Source organism: Pavona decussata, unplaced genomic scaffold (genome assembly GCF_977016875.1).
Source record: "Pavona decussata unplaced genomic scaffold, jaPavDecu1.1 SCAFFOLD_609, whole genome shotgun sequence".
Lineage (NCBI taxonomy): Eukaryota > Metazoa > Cnidaria > Anthozoa > Scleractinia > Agariciidae > Pavona > Pavona decussata.
The window spans coordinates 30,825-51,275 of NW_028145863.1; the positions used below are offsets into that span (position 1 = coordinate 30,825).

The 20,451-nt window shown below is 38.6% G+C and overlaps 1 protein-coding gene and 1 pseudogene across 2 annotated transcripts in view; both read right to left on the bottom strand.

The window, feature by feature from the left end:
* Positions 1–4,531, bottom strand: part of LOC146449175 (uncharacterized) — a 34,252-nt pseudogene extending 29,721 nt beyond the window's left edge. Inside the window, exons 1-5 of the transcript XR_014860718.1 lie at positions 4,195–4,531; positions 3,452–3,810; positions 2,524–2,688; positions 1,097–1,207; positions 868–990 (exon numbers count right to left, since the gene is read on the bottom strand). The product of XR_014860718.1 is annotated as an uncharacterized LOC146449175 (transcript). The remainder of the gene's footprint in view (positions 1–867; positions 991–1,096; positions 1,208–2,523; positions 2,689–3,451; positions 3,811–4,194) is intronic.
* An 11,010-nt stretch (positions 4,532–15,541) lies between these two features.
* LOC146449177 (ribitol 5-phosphate transferase FKRP-like) lies at positions 15,542–18,823 on the bottom strand. The gene is made up of 2 exons (XM_085101940.1): positions 18,549–18,823; positions 15,542–16,020 (listed from the first exon to the last, which is right to left on the bottom strand). Exons 1-2 carry the CDS (start codon positions 18,787–18,789, stop codon positions 15,542–15,544), a joined length of 720 nt encoding a protein of 239 aa, XP_084958066.1. The 5' UTR covers positions 18,790–18,823.
* Between the last annotated feature and the right edge of the window lie 1,628 nt (positions 18,824–20,451).

A 20,451-nucleotide genomic window follows, 5' to 3' on the forward strand; every position in this document is an offset into this window, starting at 1 on the left:
TCTTTTTGATATAATATTTAAGCAGAAACCACTTCATTTTGTGACTTATCGCAAACAAATAGCTGGCATTTAACAAAATTTAAACATCCCTGGTATTTTATTTATCTGTAGTTATCATAACTTTAGGCTATATAGGCCGATATCAATCGATGGGGAAGGTATTCTACACGCGCTGACTTTGAACGTTTATCTCTGTCCATTGCGGATTTCAAAGCATACATTTTGTATTTTGTATTTTGTACATGTTATTTTCTTCTTATTTTTTTTTTTTTTTATATAGGTCAAAGGATACGTTTTGTATATGTTTTCCAAGTCTCTTAGTTATGTGACCGATCGAGATGGCGCTAAAAGACTTCCGTCTTGGCAGACTATATCAGTGCTAGAGTTGCATCTTTTTTGCCAATTTAAAGTTCGCATTTTTATATCTTGGTTGAGTTTCTTTGTTTTTTGAAACCATTTTGATTGATTTTTAAGCCTGCCGACCAAAAACTACTTACTGAGAGATCCAAGAAAGACCTTGTTCGAAAATTACTTTTAAAATAAGGCAAAATTTCATCCCGTTCTAGGCTTTAGATGTCAAAAATTTGTGGACGAGTTATATTTTTCGAACATACTTTAAACCCAGACCCTAGACTGCTTGAGTAAGTTAAGTATCCAGTAAGGGTGGATTTCTTCTCACAGTGCCACAAAATCCAGCATAAAACAACAAAAACATCCAGTGTTGTGATAAAATTTGAAGCAAGTGGATATTAGATATATGGACTTGTTTGTATTCTCAGGAGATAATGTAAAATGGTGCTTACTTACATTGTCTAAACCAATTGCTTATTGGATCAACGATAAACATAGCAAAGTTAAAGAAAATACCTCAACCCAGCTGACAATTGCGTCACATCCAGATCCAGCAGACAGACGCGAGTTGTTATAACTGCGTTTAGGCGTCACCACTACCACAGGAGGAACAAAGAATGGGTCTGTAAAGTTGATTTTCTATAAGAGAAAATAAATAAATAGATCAATAAATAAATAAATAAATATGCATAAACGTATAGGACTATGATGAAAGTTAGTAATCTTGCTTATTTACTTTCCTTACCTGACAGAAAGCATAGTTATCTCTGTGAGATGGTGAGGTAATGTTTGCAAACAACAGACTGTTCGTCAGGGTAAAATTGTCCAGATTGAGGTTAGTAAATGCCAACCAGTTCTGCAAGAAAGCAAAAGAAATGAATGCTCAAGTCAACCTTTTCTTTAATCGAATATAACCCTCTTATTTCAGTTTTTAAGATCTTTTGGGTATTTGACCAGACTGTCTGACAGGCTCCTTAACCAGTTTGGACATGCTACGTTGGTGTTTCTTTTCAGCTCTGCTGTTGTTTGTACTGTCCTATTCCCCTTTTACCTTTCTCTTCTTGGCCCACGCCTTTTTTTATCTGGATTAATGCATTAAGTCCAAAACTGTCTCTTATTTTACGTTTTGAAAACGGGACAATGGACTGAAATGGCCTGGGATTTAAGCCATTAATCTTAAGTGCCGCCTTTCTGGACTCACTATCTCATTTGGATTTTTCAGGTTTTCCAGCACATCATCAATACATCCAAGAATAGACCTAACAATAAATAAAACATGGGCTACAGAAAACTAGGGTTTCGACTAAAAGAAGATAACATTTTATCTCAAATAAAGTAGAATTACTCACAATTAAGTATTCTTTTGTTTTTACTGGTCTTTTCTCCTCATTCATTTTTTTTAGAATAGCCCCAACAACGCGCCATTATGATTCAGAACGCGAGTGTTAACTCACTTCACTGGCGAAAAATGTCTGCGCAGGCGCTGTGCAAATTATCACGTGATGGCTCTTTGATGAAAACTGCCCACGAGACATTTTTTGCCAGTGAATTAACTCACAAGGGCTAGCGCCCGCGCCTGAGATAGGAGTACGACGCGCGGTTACCAAGACTTAACGAACCCTTGCAGGATATTTCTGAATCGAACACAGGGTTTTTAGGGCTATTCTACTTGACATAAATGCGGAGCAACGATAAGAAAAGACAAAAGACCCCTTCATTGTGAGTAATTCAACTTAATTTAAGATAAACTGTAATCATTATTTAGTCGAAACCCTGTTTCCTATAGCCCCTGATAAAACTAACAAAATTTAAAAGGAGAAAAGTACCATAAACGTAATGTTTTATAATCAAAAGACAAAGACATTTTAGAGGAAGAAGCAACATCGTTGTCAAAATCGTTTGTCTATTTATTTCTAAGAGATTCGTTTCACAATAAAGGTTTCAAAACCAAAGTGTCATTAGATTAATTTTAGGAAAATTCAGAAAGTGTGCTTATTCCTATGTTCACTTCAATAGGAACGAATGTTCAAACACAAGTTAGGGCCTTTCTCCTCCCGTCCAACTCACCCTGGAAAAGGGCTATGTTATTTCTTTAAAAGATAAAGAATTACGCTACAGAAGACAGAAGCAATTTTTTTAAAAAAATAATAATAATAAAAAGTAATTACTCACAATTTTTATGTTTTGGTGCAGGCCATCAAAAAGCTTGGTTTCACGGAGACAAAGATTAAAACTATCCACACTCGGATGTTGAACCCACCGCGCCATGGCATCCTGGGGTCTTTTGGCTAACTTGTGAGAAGGGGTTACTAGAATAGTTGGTGGAGTCATAAAACGCTAAAAAAATCAAATATAAAATAAGACAAAATTAAAAAAATAATAATCCAACAGTACTTGCTATCACCATTTAAAATATAAGTCCAAAAGTTCACTCACTCACTCACTCACTCACTCACTCACTCACTCACTCACTCACTCACTCACTCACTCACTCACTCACTCACTCACTCACTCACCCACTTACGCACTTAAAATCCTGACCTTTGATTAATTTTGTGCCAGCATTGTCTGAAAAGTAGATTAGTAGCTTATGAACTATTAGACCTCTGTCTGTCTGGGTGCTTATGTTTTAGAAAAGTGAGAAAAACAAAAACTATGATTTAGAACTTTTGCATAGACCTCAATAAACCACAATGGTTAATTAAGTTTATACCGAGCCTAAGCTTTAATAATTTCTGAAGCATCAGTTAAACAAAATATCGATAATTGAAAGGACAAATCAATTTTGATTTAAAAAAGTCTTGACTGCTTACGTTAAAATTGATGTCCCGTAAGCGATGGATGGTTTTGGCAAATAAGTTGAAAATACTGTCCGTCTAACTTTTCGCAAGGAAAAAATTGTCTGAATTGACAGACGGTTTCTTTTGCTAAAGCTGGTTTAATTTGATAACAGAAGCAAAAGGATGTTACTTTTAAGATCCTATTTTTAACCTATAACTCTGATTACAAATTAAGCCAACAGAAAGAGGTTTTTCTATTTCTTTTTTGCTAATCTAAATTTCATGAAATAAATACTAGTATAAATACTAATTATGCTAACCTGTGGGAAGTCGATCCTTTTGCATTGTGTCCCTGTAGTCCAAGAATCTAAGTCAGCAGTTCCTATTTGAGCCCCAGAAGGAACGGATTGGACAGCGATCCAATTCACCTCCGCTGTTCCATTAGAACCTTCACTGTATTCAGAAACACAGGTGGTGAATTGATTTTGATCTTCTGATTCAACCCAAATAGCTGCACCGTTACCACGAGTTGGGCTTCTTTCCACCGAATGACCAAATGAGGCAAACACTTTCACTTTCTTTCCGCCATTGAAAGGTTGAGAAAACGATATTTTCTTGCAAGCGAACAATCCTGAACTGGATGTCGTTACGTTGTCTTTTCCGGCCTTAAAACTGGTGCCTATGAAAGGAGAAAATAAGCAAAGACTGGCTTAGACTGCAGACTCTTTTTTCGTCATTAAATTAATCCACAAAACTATTTTGCTTGACCGTATAGCCCATCCATGAGCACCCAACCAACAATTGCTGTTCAAATTCATTCAAGACGTCAAGAAGCTATTATTACTACTATTAATTGTAAAAGTGCAATAAGTGCTTTCTAAAAAAGGTTTAAAGACCTTAAACTACCTCCGAAAAGTTTCTATTTATCTGGTTACTCTCGCAGCGATCTACTTCCGCCCCACCCCCATTTTTTTTTTACTCTTTCAGCTATAATCAAGGGACAAAATAACGAAATATACTAGGAAAATGTTAAAATTAAAGCAAATTGATTTTTTCAAGTTACCTTCATTGCCTTGTATTAGCAGCACAACTGTAAATAACACAAAGCACAGGTGCAGTGGGCGATGGCGCTCGTCAGACATCTTGCCTCAGCTGAAGGAGAACCTTCGTGCAGCAATGTTAAATGCAACACGTTTTCGTGATCATCATATTTATCTGCTCACGAATGTATTATACTGGCTCCATTTACAGTGTTTTTCCAGTGGAAATCCCTTATTTAGAGGTTAAGATGTAACCCTTACACGTCTGATTTAAAAGGCTTCTTTTAGCTTAATATATTTTTTTAAATTCCTGTTTAACCCTCGGACGTTCATTGGGGATGAGGTATTTCCCCACCTTCCCCTCCAACATCGCAATTATTCATTCATTTATTTATTGATTTTTATTAGTTAACCGAATTTTGATATTTGAAGGAAATTCTGAGCTGCACTTATATTATCGAAATTCAAGCAATTAATCATCTTAGAACGATCATCATTTGCCCAAAAATTATTGCTGTGCAATTTAGTTAAATAATAGTTAAGTTATTATTTTCAGTGGAAATAAATAAGCTAAAGGAAACTACAATTACCTAAAAGAAAAGAATGTAATTAGATAAATTATTGTTGGGGAGAATGTTTTCGGCTAGAGGAAGTAGTTAGATGGAAAATAAAGATGTCTTTTTAAGCCTATAAGGCCCAGCAGTGAATGACTGCTAATCATAACTTAAAATTGAAAGAACATCTGGACATCCACTTTTGGCGTTCATATCCAATGAAGGTCATCGTGTGAAATTTCTAATGAATCATGTTAGATGGGACTGAGCGCTTTAAGTATTTGTTTTGTAATATTGCAACCGTATATTAGAAGACTTATCGATAAATTTTAAAAGCCAAACAATTCATTTTTTTTCATTGAAAGATTTCCTTTTGTTCCGGGATTTTTAACATTCAGAATCAAAGGTCTTCAATTTTTCATACAAACAGTTTCCCTTAGATTACCCCACTTCTCCTCCCATCCCCCCCCCTCCCTCTGTTGTGATGAAAAGCATGCATGCTTTTGCAAGCTTGCGTGCTGGTCCTTGTGTTAAGCCATTTAATCTGTAATTTGTTGACTTTTTGCGGTCGTTTGTTCTTTGTTGTTTGATTAATTGCATTTTCTTGTGCTTAAAATAGGTGAAAGTAGACTATGGTTGTGTCTTCTCAGCTGACGGCTTTAAATGAATATTGTTCCATTATTATGACGCTTACTCTAACCTTATCCGATATGTCACAGCTAGCAACAATGAAGAACTTGTATTTACGAACGATCATCGCTAGGGTTTTTTTTTGGGGACACGGAAAAAACGACTGCTTGGTTATGTTAACATCATTGAAGGACGAAAAGGAAAGTGAAATCAGTTTTGATTACTAAAACGCAGCTGTGAGAAAACCTATCGGCAAGTGACAACTTTGACCTGTATTTTTCAAAGCAAAAGTAAAAGGGCTATGTAAGTGAATATTAAAAGAAAGTAGGTGTATTTTTGGAAACTCTCCGTACGTAATTTTTATAGCGAGGACAAATGCTTTTTGCTGGAGTTATAACCCACCAATCAGCCTCCGTGCGCTCTGTTGTACAAAATACGTCACATGGTACCCAATGGGATTTTGGCTATTAGACGATAACCGGTCGTCCGATTTGATAACAGTCGCTATAAAGTTTTCGACGAGAAAAACAAAGAAACAACTAGTAAACTAGTTAGCTTGCTGGTTTATTTGGCTGCCAATACCCAGAGGCCATTACTTGCTGTTTTGTCTTTTCCACAGTAAAGTAGTGATTCAGTATTGCGGGTCTTTTCGAGATTGGACGCATATCCGGCGGGAGATAATGCCATTCGTTTAAAGGTCATCCTCAAAAAATCACAGTTGCCATCGGAGGTTTTCCTATCTACCAAATGTTAATTTTTCGGACAATCTTTCAGCCTTGGGCATTTTCCACTGATAACCCAGTTTCCTGATTGTGTTTGTTAGCTTATTTATATAATGAGCTTTCCCTCAGTTTGTTTGAAAAACTATTGCTTTTTCCCAACTTCACAGGTCGACTCAAAGGCCATGCAGTGAGCGGATAAGTGCATTCCTTCACGAGACCCTTATTAATCTCGTTTTGGGAGAATTCAACCGCAAAAATTAAGATTTTTTTTGCTCTAAACTTAGTAGACAGGATACATTGTGCACACGTCGGCATAGTACGTAATAGATAAAGATCTTTAATGTGTTATTATTAGGGCACGTGCTTTTTTATGTCGATTTTATTTTCATGCATGATAACGGCAACGAACGGGGCGATAGCTTACGAGAGACAGCAATGGCGTCAGCTCTGGCAGGCCAGCGACGGGCTAGGGGGATTGCTCGGAATGTCCTCCTGAATATGATATCTAAAATGGCCCCCTTTTCAACCTGACTTTTAAAATTCAGTTCCCTTTAAGTTCAGTCTTATGTCTCAGTATTATTCACATTGAGAATCAGAGGTCCTAATTTCTCATTTAAAGAGTTTCCTCTTGATAACCCCTTCCCTCCCTCCCCTCCCCTCCCCTCCCTCCTTTCCGGTCTCAAAATATTGACAGAAGCAGAATATGATTGTGTCTTCTCAGTCAATGGCGCTCACTCTAACCTTCACCGGTATTTTAAGGCTTCCAAGGATTGTGAACTTGGTCGTCGCTAGAGTTTTATTGGACACGGAATAAACGATGTTAAATAAGTAACCCCTCATGAAGGACGAAAGGGAAAGTAAAATCATTTTTGATAATACGCAGCTGTGAAAACATTTGATCAGCAAGTGACGATTTCTTCCGTTCACTTTCTAAAAAAAAAAGCAAAAAAGGCCACGTAAGTGAATATTACAAGAAAGTAGAAGCTGTTTGGATAATTCTGCTATTGTTATGTCTATAACAAGGAAAAGTGGGCATATAACCCACTGATTAATTACGCGCGTTGTCATTAAATACGGCACGTGATAAAGTATGGGCCTTTGGTAATCAGACGGTTAATAACAGTCGTCCGATTTGATAACAGTGGACTAAACTTTTTGATCCGTAAAACAAATAAACAACTAGTAAATTAATCAGCTTGCATTTAGTTAGCTGCATTCACGCAGTAGCCATCAGTAGCTGTTTTGTCTTTTCCAAAGTAAAGCAATGATTCTGCAAAAGAAGCCCTTTCGGTATTGCTGACATATCCGACAGGAGATAATGCCCTCGCCTTAAAGATTATCATCAAACTTTAATAGCTGCACTCAGAAGTTTGCTTCTCGGCCAAGGGTTTAATTTTCGGCCAATCTTTCAGACTTGGTGGTTTTCCTTCGATATACCAGTCGCCTGAAGTGGTTTGTTTTTTAAAAAAAATTATTACGCACAGCTTTCTCGAAGTTTGTTTATAAAACCACTTCTACTTCCCAAATTTGCAGGTCGACTCGAAGGCCATGCAGTGAGTGGATAAGTGCATTCTTTCCAGAGACCCTTATAAATCTCATTTTGCAATAGCTTAACCGAGAATGCAAAGTTTTTGCTCGACTTTTAATTCATTATGGCGGAAACGAACAAGGCAATAGCCTACGAGAGACTCAGCAATGGTGTAAGCTTTCACAGGCTAGTGGAGGGGTAGGTGAATTCATTGGAATTGTTTGTCCTCCGGAAAAAAAAAAAAAAAAAAAAAAAAAGAACCTTCTGTGCTCGATCAAGTGCTAAGGCGTTTAATCACTTGATCTAATCCTTTTAATCCTTTCTAAAAGTAGTTCCTTTTAGTTTGTACTGGCACGGGGAACAGCAGAGCAACTGGCTTCTTTCAAGCGGTACCGCAAGTATATGGGATCTTGAACATAGGCAACAACAACTACAAGTTCTCTCTACAAGTTCCAATTCGTTTCATGTTCAACGCATCCTTTTTGTAAGCTAACTCACAAGAGGTTATTTAAACCTATCAAATCAAACTAAACTAGGCTACAACCTACCCCTCAAGTGTGAATCCTATGCAACGAAGCCAATGAGAACTATTACATGTGACTCAGCAAAAGTTAAGTAATAATTTAGGAGGCGTTGTTTAGTTCTATTGGTACAGAGGAAGAAAAGGTAATTAGCTAGGAGAGGGGACAGATTTGGAAGCCGTGAAATCTCACTAAAGGGTCTGATCTAATGTAATTTCTATTATAACTAGCATGAGTTGTAAGTGTCTTTAGCGGAAACAGAAAACAATCAGAAGAACAGGTATAACAGGTGGGAGCGTTTCCCGCGCAAACTTAGAATAAAGGAACTAAATAAACTGAGTCCCGAAAACTTATTATTGGCTTCGCGCGCCTAAATCTTAAAATAAAGTATGACTTAACTAAAGTATTTAACGTCACAAGTTCACACTAATATCCCAGTATATATTTTTCGCATCGATTATCTTGCTTCCTCATACAAACAGTTTCCCTTAGATCACCCCCTTCCCCTCGTTTCCCTCCCCTCCCATGCACCGTGACGGAAAAAAGCTTTCGTGCTCGACCAAGTGTTGAGCCGTTTAATCCTTTGTTTATTGATTTTTTTTCCTGGTCGCATGTCCTTTTCCATTTGATTAATTTCATGTCGATTCCGCTCTTAAAATAGGTGAAAGTAGAATATGGTTGTACCCCCTCAGTTGATGGCTTTAAATGAACATTGTTCCAATCAGGACACTCACTCTAGCCTTCACTGACATGTTAAGGTTTCCAAGAATTGTGAACTTGATCGTCGCTAGAGTGTCTTTGGACAAGAAATAAACAATGGCTTTGTAATGTTTTGTTTTGACCCCCTTGAAGGACAAAAGGGAAAGTAAAATTTATATTTTATATTTTTGACAAAACGCAGCTGTGGAAACATTTGATCAGCAAGTGACGACCTCTTCCATTCTCTTTCTAAAAAAAGAGCAAAACGGCCACGTAATTGAATATTACAAGAAAGCATACAGAGGCTGTTTGGACAACTATACTATTGTTATGTTTATAATTAACAAGGAAAAGTGGAGATATAACCCACTGATTAATTACTCGAAGTGTCATTGGACAAACACGGCACATGATACAGTATAGGACCTCGGTAATGAGACGGTTAATAACAGTCGTCCGATTTGATAACAGTGGCGCAAAATTTTTGATCCGGAAAACAAAGAAACGACAGGAAACTAATTAGCTTGTATTTATTTGGCTGCAATCACAAAGAGGAGGCCATCACTAGCTGTTTTGTCTTTTCTAAAGTAGAGTAATGAATCTGTAAAGGAAGCCCTTTCGTGATTGCTGGTACATCCAGCAGGAGATAATGCCCTCGCCTTAAAGATTACCCTCAAAGTTTCACAGTTGGCTCGGAGGTTTTTGTCTCGGTCAACTGTTTATTTCTTGGTCAATCTTTTAGCCTTGCATGGACATTTTCCTCTGATATACCAATCCCCAGGTGGGTTTTGTTGACTTATTCCTCATAGAGAGCTTTCTCTCAGTTTGTTTGTAAAACCTTTGCTGTTTCGCAACTTTACTGGTCGACCCGAAGGCCATTGAGTAAGCGGATGAGTGCATTCCTTCAATAAACCCTTATTAATCTCGTTTTGGGAGACCTTTACTGCGAAAATTAAGAGGATGCAAACATCTTAGCTCTAAACGTAATAGACAGAATACACTTTGCACACGTTGTCGTGGTACCTAAGGAATGAAGATGCCGAGTGTGTTATTGTTAGAGGAGTGCCTATTGTTTAAAATCACGTATAAATCGATCAGCTTCTGGTTATTCTCTTGTCCCTTTTGATAAAGCAGTGATCAACTCAGCTCTTTTAACTGACAACAGTTCAGCAATTTTCACCAGACTGATAATTTTACGTTTCCTGTTGTTTATAACATAGCTGGCTACTTTAGCTTACTGTAGAATTGCCGTGTTACATTTTTATGCATAATGACGTTAATTATCGGGTCGATAGTCTACGAGGAAGGCAATGGCTTCAGCTCTCTCTCTCCCAGGGTTAGCTGGGGAGGAGGGGGATTCCATGGAATTTCTATGCCCCCCGTGACTGATAAGAAATTAAGAATGGCTCCCCTTTTCAACCTGGCTTCTAAAATTCAGTTCGCTTTCAATTCAGTCCAGACCTTTTAGGATCCATATCATTTTACGATCCATATCATTTCTCGAAAAGAAAATTCACAAACCCATTGCTTATCTGAGGGATTGCTACCCTCCCTTCCCCTCCTTCAAATCCCTTTGGGGGGAGGGGGGGGGGGCAAAATAGCGTACTCAGTAATAGACCAATAATTATTGATATGCTTAGAGAGAGCTTGTAATCTTCTAGTTAGTATAACAATAACAGTAAACGTTTAAACTAAATTGAGACTTGCAACAAACTAAATGCAGCCCAGAATTAACACTGTTGTAAATCACGGTTCTTTTTAATAATTTCAATAATTTCATCTAAATGGTCTGCCCCGCAGTATAATTTTGAAATCCACTTCAAGTATCATCGGGTCACGACTAATTCCGCCATTTTGACAAATTTTCTTGTTTAACTAAAGGGAATATTTTCCCTTGTTCAATATGAAAACAAAAAGCCCCACAAACCTTTTTATCGTATTGATTGTCGCACTAAAAAAGCAACCTTAGTTTCATACTGTTTTCAATTGGCTGTTAAATAAAAGAGTAGTCAATTGCGTTACATCTGATGGATTTTGTTCGTTTTCACTGTTACACAGGCCAGTAAGCGCCTTATCGCAAAAACGTTTTTACTTCCTGTTTGGTATGTGGCTGTTATTCAGTCCTTTGTACGGGCGTCGAGAAAAGTGGTACTGTAGCCACGAAAAGATTTTGTTCTATAAAACTAAAATGAACGACCGAGTGACTTTTTGTCGATCCAATTTGCTCGTCTGCGGCTTAATTTTTTTTTTTTTTTTTGCGAGTCTGTTTGCGCAGACTTATATTCCACATAATTGTTATCGGCAGTGCTGCAAGACTGAATGCCGAGTTTCTTTGTGAATCGCCTTTCCACTCTTCTTTGTCAGAAGTCTCACAACTAAGAGTAAACCATCTCTTAGAATATATATTTTACTGCTGTTCCCAATATGCACAAGCTCGCGTTTTTGCGGGGTATGGCATGACCCAAGTGAGGACTAATCTTAAGTGGGCTTTAGCAGTCGGACGACACATTTATCTTCGGTACTTAGATAAACGAAAAATGTGCAGTTATAATACTCTATAGAGAGAAATAAAATTTTAAAATAAGTAATAATAATACAGACGCGAACCAATTTTTGATACATAGTCTGTCGGTTTCTTTCAATCAACGGCTGGATGTTCGAATTAAGTTGGCTGATTGTTAGTTATGGTGTTTTTTTTTTTCTATTTTTTCTATTTCTCTGGTTAGCGAGCACGTGAAACTTAAACCGATTTCTTTACAGCATAGCTTAGATAACGTGCATTCTTCAAATAGCAATAAATTTATTTATTGTTATATTAATAATTTAGTGCCGGAAATAACACACGCTTGTTTGACTGTTTCTTTTTATCTAAAGTCACCCATTATGTGTCGGCCATTTTTAGGTCCTGAAAATTCAGTTTTCTGTCTGACAGAATATCCATCTTAAACATATTACGCGTCTGTAACTGAACGAGATGCTAATAATTTACATGGACAATTCGCCTGATTTTATAAGCCCCCCTTATCCGTTTATTTAGATGGATTTGAGGACAAACTATCCTTCTAAGAGTGTGGGCTCTTCAACAACCAAGTGCCGTCGTGTTCTCTCGTAGAGGGATAATTTTTCGGACCGATTATTTCTCCGTGAAGGCAGCCATTGCGGAGAGCAAAGATACGGAAAGACATGAAAGTCTGAAAGAAAGCAAGACTTCCCTCGTTTTTAATCCTTCTTGCAATTTGCGCGCTGCCCGACCCTGCTTTCAACAATCGTTATGCCTGGAATAACTTAATTGAATGTTTATTACTGCACTGGTTTCCTTTGTTTACAAACGTGGGCCTAATTTAACGACGAAGTCGTCTCAAACGAATTTGGTCTAACAGCATTGTGTTCCGCAAAGCATAAGCCCAACAGGTCATTTTCACAAGATTACCATTTTATTCACAAGTACAATAATTCGCTTTTTTAACATTTAAATTTGGTAATCCCACCGAGCTTTAGAAAAGGACGAAAAAATATTCTGGAAGCGGTCTCTTTTTTATTCGAGGGGCGAGCGGTGAAACCGCGAGTGGCGCGGGCACCGGAAAGCGAGCGCGCTGTTCGCGGCTTCGGCGCTCGCGCCTCGAATCCGTCGTGCTTACTTAGAGTTTTCGAACAAAAGAGAGACTGCTTGCATTACATACGAAACACAAAAACCTAAAGGATTCTAGTAGTTGTAGCAAAATTACTTCATCATAAAGATCATCCATGACGACCAGCATTTCAACTCCCCTTACTTGAGTATCAAACATCTAATGATAAAAATAAGCGAAAGAAGTTTTACACCACGTCTCGATGACTCCATGTTATCATTCTCAAGTGTAAAGAATAGTTTTGCCTTACAAGATCAAAAGTCAGCGAACGCAATAAAGAAACAATTATCAGATCCAAGCAACAAAATCGATCACACTCTTCAACCTGTGTTTAAGAGTCGCAAAATATGCGAAGACCTCGAAATGTGCGAGCCAAAACCACATATAATTAGCCAAGAATGCGTTGTGTACAATTATAAATGTGATCTGTGTGATGCAGAGTATGTCAGCTACACCAGCCGACATTTACACCAACGTATTGACGAACGCCGTTATTCGGCAATCGGCAATCACTTAAAGAACGACCACGGTCTGGAAACCATCGGCGACCTTACCAACAACTTTTCCGTTTTAAAGAAGTGCAAAGGAAAACTGGAGTGTCTTATTTATGAAATGTTATTCATAAAGAAGAAAAGGCCATGCTTGAACACACAATCAGACTCCATACACGCAAAACTATTTTTTTAATTAGTCACCTTTACATGTATATTTTACGTTTTATCGCCTTGCACAGAATATATTAGTGGGAGCAGGGATGGCGCAATAGTGAGAGAACTCGCCTCCCACCAATGTGGCCCGGGATGATTCCCGGGCTCGGTGTCATATCTGGGTTGAGTTTGTTGTTGGTTCTCGTCCCTGCTCCGAGGGTTTTTCTCCGGGTACTCCGGTTTTCCTTCCTCCACAAAAAACAACATTTCCAAATTCCAATTCGACCTGGAAACAGTGGGGAGAAGAGCCACTCCGTGGATTCCACTGAAATTGCTATTTATTTATATTAAGTTGTCAATTTCTTTTCTTTTCACTGAATGATGACATGGCGTCATAAATGATGACATGGCGTCTTCTTTCGCTTATTTTTATCATTAGTTGTTTAACTAAATGTAACCTTACAGTATTACTTGATAAACATGGCGGTTAGGAAACTAAACAAAATAATCATTTAAGATAAAATCTTTTCAAATCAAAAGACGTTCTAGATAGTGTTATAAAAAAATGTACAAAGAATAGTGATATCGACTTTCGTCCTTTCACTCATTTTCTTCCTCAAATTGACCTAAATCGACCAGATTAATCGGTAGTTCTGAATAAGCCTTAAAACTGGAAGTTTTATCCCGTGTAAAAGTTAAACGATGAAATAAGAAAAGGCCATATTCCATATGCTCATAGAAAAAAAAAAACAGAAATTTCCATCTAGTCTGATATCAAATGCGTAATTATAAGGAGACGTTGTATCGACTCAATAAGTTTTTCAAAGTACATACAAAACGAATTGTTTTTAATCAACCTCGTTCCAGGGTCCCTTCTCTTCGCCTCACTGGGAACGAGGCTGTGCCTTTAACTTGCTATATGTGTAACTAACGTCCTTATTTCCTTAAGGAATCTTTCTGAAAGGAACTATTCAAGATAGTTCTACGCAATAGTGACATAAAGTCAAATTCATTCAAGTAAATGCGATATAAAATTCAACGAACATCTTACAACTGGCCAAATGTTTTACTGACAACTAACACATGGCCAAAGTTTCAGTTAACTGATATCTGAGATTTCGGAACTGGCGCTTCCTTGCCCAAAAAAGGGGTATTGTCCGCAGCAATCAAGACTTCTAAATATATTGCTAGACATTCATTCTTTCGGCTTTGAAGTTTCGTTCAGTAATACACAAGTATGAACACCAATAATACCCTAAGTATTCTGACATCAGGGAATCTAAGTTTTGTGTGCCCTACTAGCAGAACGTTTCTTCATGGCAAGCTAGTCTTTGTGTAGCATGTACGAAGTCATTTGCGTCTCAGGTATTTCGCGTAGTTTACTTGTTTAGCGTCCCCGAGAGAAAAAATTGGGACGCTAAACAAGCCAACTACACGAAATACCAGAGACGCGAATGACTTCGTACATCAAAAAACTTGCCAGAAAGAAAAGCTCTGCTTGGTTCGAAAGAAAATTTAGTGGCGAAATTTTCTCCGAGCAACTGTCAGCTGATAGTCTTTCGAACGAAACAAACAACAACAACAACAACAACAACAACAAAACATCGTTTACGTAATTACCATATACACCAAGCCAGTGGATAAGGTTTTTTCTGCATGCTGATTGGCTGCTTAGAAAGTCCGGACGGTAGTCGGTTTGACCTTCCAGCCGCTATTCTGAAGTTCATGCAAGTTTTGTTTTGTTTTGTTTGTTTGCTTTTTGGTCATTTTGACATAAATTAAGTGACAATTTGTAATAGGTTATCTACTGGCTTAAAGTACATCAAAAGAATAATTCAGGTAAGTTTCTGTGAACAGTTGAAGGCCCTCACCACTATCCACCTCCACTATGGTGAATATTTACAAACGAAATAAATCGCTTTATTTAAGTGTCAATGTATTTATCGCTGAACACTAAATGGGGACACTTCACCGATCGAACTTGAATTAAAAGTGTTGGTTGTTGAGGAGAGGTGAAAATCAGAGAACCCGGAGAAAAACCTCTTGGAGCAAGGACAAGAACCAACAACAAACCCAACCCACATGTGCGCCGAGTCTGGGAATCAAACCCAGCCACAGAGGTGGAAGGCGAGTGCTCTCACCACTGCACCATCCCAGCTTCCCCCAATAATAATCCAATAACAATTTGAAAATGACAGGTTAAATCAATCGGCATCATGAAGCGAATAGGAGTGAAGAACTAAAACGATCGTTCTACGGTAGACAAATCGTGGCATAGGGTTGAGGACAGGGTACGAAGCCACCAAAAGGCAACTGTTGCTCCATCCGGCCACCTTCAGTTGCAACGACCTGCAATTGAAAAATGTCCGCTAGGAGAACAGCCACTAACGTTAAATCGATAACCACTGCTCGTTGTTAGCCAGAGGTATACGCTTCAATTTTAGCACCCATTGCTTGATCTTAACAAACAGGGCATCCAACACTTCCACTTATAGGGGAACTGGAATCCGAACGTTCTGTAAGTCCACGGATATCTGAATGCTAGTAACCGCTTCGGCGAATTAGGAATAGCGATATCGACTCCGTGGAAGTTTATTCTCGCAGTGGGTAGAGCCCACGACAGTGGAAAGGTCTCCAATGTGTGATGCCATCTCACCAGATAATTGTCCCTTATGGAAGCTGGGTAAAATTTTTGAAGCATTACTTCCGCTTTCTCACCAGCTGTTCTGTTCTGAGCTTTCCACCTAACGAAGTCAAGAGACACTTTCTCATATGTCGCCGCTAGTCCATTTGCATTGATACCAGACACAGCTAATTCACGGAAGGCTTGTGAAGGGTTTGAACTCAAGAGAAACGAAATATCTGCGTCATGATCGTGAGGAATAATATCACCCGAGCGATAAGCACCGAGCAATGTCCCTGAAATTAGAAAGTAAAAGGAAAAAAAATGGGTTATTAATTCTTCCCGCTTTGTAAAGTTGAAGAGACCTACTCCCGAGGCTAAGCAATGAGGTCAGCTTTTGCGTCGCTAAGTTTATCCGTCTGTTTGACCAGTTAAAACCTAATTAGGACAAACGTAAACAAACGTCATTAGTTAAACGAAAATAAATAGCTCATGGTTTCCACATAAGATCACTACAAAAGACGATCACGTAAAAATGCGAAACGTGCGATTTAGTGACAACGCGATGGAATACACCGAAGAAAGTTGTATAGCCTTGTTTCCCTACGTTCGAAGATGACACCTTGATAGCTTTTTCTAACTTCCATGACCGTCGGTGATCGCTAGCGATGAGGGGGCAGCCAAACTTCAGATTCTTTGCATAACGACTAGACTGTGGTATCGAGGCACGACCGACTAAAAACTGGTAACTGCGATCGCTGTTCTCGACACCGACTTGATCCCTTTGCCCGTATTGCTAGATCCATTGGATTCAGAGAGAAGCCTTAGATACCCTAATCCATTTCCTTCAAGTAAAATGAATTGCCAACGTAACGTTTTATCCTACACAAAATTTATCGGTCACGTGCTCTGCTGATGAGATATTTCCGAGGGTTAAATCTTGACCGCTTCCCCGCTTTTTTTTTTTTTTTTAATTAGAAAGCGAGTCCTTCCATTCTGAACTCTCGGCTCTTTTGTAGTGTAGCGTAGTGGTTAAGGCACCATATTTAAAATTCAGAGGTCCCAGCCGGATTCAAGTACCGCTCTGACGAGATAGGTGGGGACCTTCATTGACTAGAATTTATCATGGTCTAAACATATGGATGAGATTGCTAAAATTATTACTTCTGATATAGGAGCTGTTAAGAGGGTTCAGGCCATTCATTTCTGAAGAAAAGACCATACTGCTACATCGAGTTCTTATTAAACCGCATTTCAACTACTTCTCTCCTGTGTGGGAGGGTCTAAGTAACGACTTGGCCGACAAGTTAAACTACACAATCGAGCTGTTAGGATTATAACTACTGTAGGTCTGAATTCTACACAAGTGCCTCCAAGCTCCGTAACAGACTTGCGTGGGATGGCCTTTATATCATGCACCAGACGAGTAAAACCAAAAAGTCAAACCCCAGAGAACTAGCAAGACTTGTTCAGGCCATTCAGCACTGATTATGAGCTCAGAAACAAAGGAAACAAATTTGGTCTGACTAAGCTCCGCACGGATTTTTATAAAACGCAACTTCTCCTGCAGTGGAGCTCGTTTGTTGAATAGTCTACCGGCTAACGTCAGACCAGCTTTAAAAAGTTTAACGACAAGATAAATTTCTTAATGTCCTCCTCGAACTCCTGCACGGCAAACATGTTAATCACTTTGTGTGTATTTGTTTTTGTTTGTTTTGTTGTGATGTTGTTTTGCTATTATGTTTTGTTATGTGACCAGACTTAAATTCCGGCTGCAGTAGCCTCGAGTTCAGCTCTTAGGTTCGTGTGACAAACATCCTGAATACTTTTAAAAATGGACGAGTAACCAGGGTAACAGATATTTTTTTTTTTTCCAAAGCGTTCTCTGGTTAAAATTTAGAAAAGGTTAAAAAGAGCTTTTGATTGACAGTCTGCAAACTTTGACAAGTGATGAGTAAAAAGCGCGAACATGAAATGTATACTGCAAAAAGTGTGAAAAGCAAGATTATAATAAAGACCATAGAAATTCTTAGTGGAAATAAAATGCTAAACTTTTACTACGAACTTCAGTTTAACATTATATTCCCCCTAAGAATTTTTATTGTTTGTATTATAATTTTGCTTTTTCACACTTTTTCTGGTATATATTTCATGTTCGCGCTTTTTATTCATCACTTGTCAAAGATTGCAGACTGGCAATCAAAAGCTCTTTTTAACCTTTTCTAAATTTTAACCAGAGAACGCTTTTTTTTTTTAATAAAATATTATCTGATCACTGCTAGGATTTGAATGTTGATGAGCTACATACAGCTTTTTCAATTGGCGTAGTCAGATCAAAGCTTAAAGCTTTAAGGTATCTTCAAAGAGGCTAACCTAACATTTCTTTCATCCAAATGGGTCACCATCGAATATCTTCACTGGACGGACGAGGCACAGCTGATTTTGATAAACTTATTCATAAAAACAAAAAAAAAACAAAGAATCTTTATAGCCTTATACTTTGATCCCACGACGTTAATTGGAATAGATGTATGTGAAAGATATGTGAAAACTACAGCTATCATTTGATTACCAGGCATATAGTATTACGCGACAGTCGAAATCCACCTTAAAACAGTCCCAAGAATAGTCTCTTCCTAGTTTTCAACCTTGTATTTCAATTTTTTTTTCCTTTGTTTCATTTTGTTTCGTAAAACGCCATGAGCAGCTTGTGATTATAAGAGTGTTATTGTTAATAATTATTATAAAGTAATTTTCCAAATCCATTCTTCCACCTCTGGGGACATTCTTCCACTTCCCTTCCAAAGCATGGACTAAAACTTACCATAGTCAAGCCAGTACACAACACCAAACTTGTCAAACGCCCGGGAAATATTCTGCACCATGATTCTAAGCATTTGTTGCTTCTCATCAGGTAGGAAGCATTCGTCGTTATATCCCCCACTGACAGATGGTAACACAGCAAGGTGGAGACTGGCAATGGCAGCCATCAAAACAAACCAGAGAATTATTGATAGCCTTGTCCATCTTCTTGGACTCAAATATCGGCCGAAAATGCGAGTCATTGTTGTTTAAAAATAATTCTTCACTTCGCCTTGATCCATGATCTGGTGTTGGGGGTATACCTTGGGATATATAATGAATGTGAAACCAGGATGCCCCTCCCAGAGTCCATTGATGGAATAGCTAGGAACAGTGAACTAAAGCTGTTAGGAGTTAGAGTCAATGAATATCCATGTAATTGGGACACTCAATTAGAAAATATGCTAAGCAAACCGAGTTCTAGACTTTGCATTCTTAGAGTTTGTAAATACTACGGCTACTCACTACAAGAGCTCACACTACTGTTTGACAGCCTGGTAATGTCCCTTTTCACCTATGCGATTGAGGTGTGGGCTTGTGCCCACTATAGTAAATATTTTTCCCAAATTGATAGGTTTTGCAAGCGGGCTCTACGTTATGCCTATACCAGCACATATACACCTATAACTGATCTAATTACTATCAAAGATACTATGGGATAAGATAACTGCTGATAATACTCATCCCCTTCATGAACTGCTTCCAGCCCAGAAATCAAGAAGACTTAGGAAAAGGCTGCCACGTGTCATAACTGAACGTCATAAACGCTGTTTTGTGAATAGATGCCTTTTCAATTTTATATGTCTTTGCAGGTTTGTCAATAGTTTGTGATTAGTTCTTTTTTTATAGTAGTTAGCTTTATGAAATTGTAAGTCCAGACGTATGATTCTGGGCGTGTTTCTTTTTGCATTTGTTACTAAATCATTCATTCACTTACTTACTTTTCACTTTATCTTGCCTCGGACACTATTGGTTTACTAAGGAATGCACCTTTTGCTTTCGTTGTCTTACGTCACTTGAGAGTTTGGGTGTACTATATTATTCATCCATTGTATAATTGCGAACGCTGAGACTTGACAGATACTTCCCAGTCACATGGTCAGCTCTGGTTAATTACGTAATTAATTTTCTCCCTTCTTCCCTTATTTTTAAATTGACTTTTGGTGTCTTTCATCGTTACTCGTGTATCGCGGTGTCGGCTGCTTCGGTCAACACCCCTTGTAAGAAACAACATCCGACGTCGATCAACTTTCGATGATTTGTCGGTGGTCTCTCGGTGATATGTCGGTGATCTGCAGGCGAAGTAACGACCTAACATCGATAGCGTGAAGCGGCCGACTGTCGCTTACACATCAGTCGATACATGGCCAATACTTGACTGATACTCGACGGAAACTCGACCGCTACCTGCTCGATAAATCGACCGAGAGTCTTCCGAGATGTCGACCGCTACATCGGTGGATACCCCTACAAGGGTGTGTTCATTATTTATGGGGAGGGGGGGAGGGGGGGGGGGCTGGCAAATGGGGAAACGGAACGCTTGGAACTTCCCCCCCCCCCCCCCTCTGTGATGAAGAATAACTCCCCCCATCCCAGCTAGAACATGTAAACGTTTTTCACCACCTCCCCTCCCAATGGTGCATCTATTATCAAACCATACTCTCATCCTCCACTTAGCGCTTTACTCGCCTGCCTTTTGCTTGCTACGCTAGAAGTGGAAGAAACTATTACGTATGTTAATGTAAAGGTTGGAGTGATACAGAGTGTAATCACTAGTCTGGAAAATACCACAAGGCAGCTAAAGAGGGTGTTTGTACAACTGGCAGACACTTAAAAAAAATGCAGTGAGTAGGAGGCGGAAAGAG

Excerpts from the sequence above, each read along its gene's own strand:
- LOC146449177 (XM_085101940.1), bottom strand. The coding sequence starts at position 18,789 with ATGACTCGCATTTTCGGCCGATATTTGAGTCCAAGAAGATGGACAAGG. Across the intron at positions 16,021-18,548 it reads TGTGTACTGGCTTGACTATG|GGACATTGCTCGGTGCTTAT; the intron begins GTAAGTTTTAGT and ends TTCTAATTTCAG.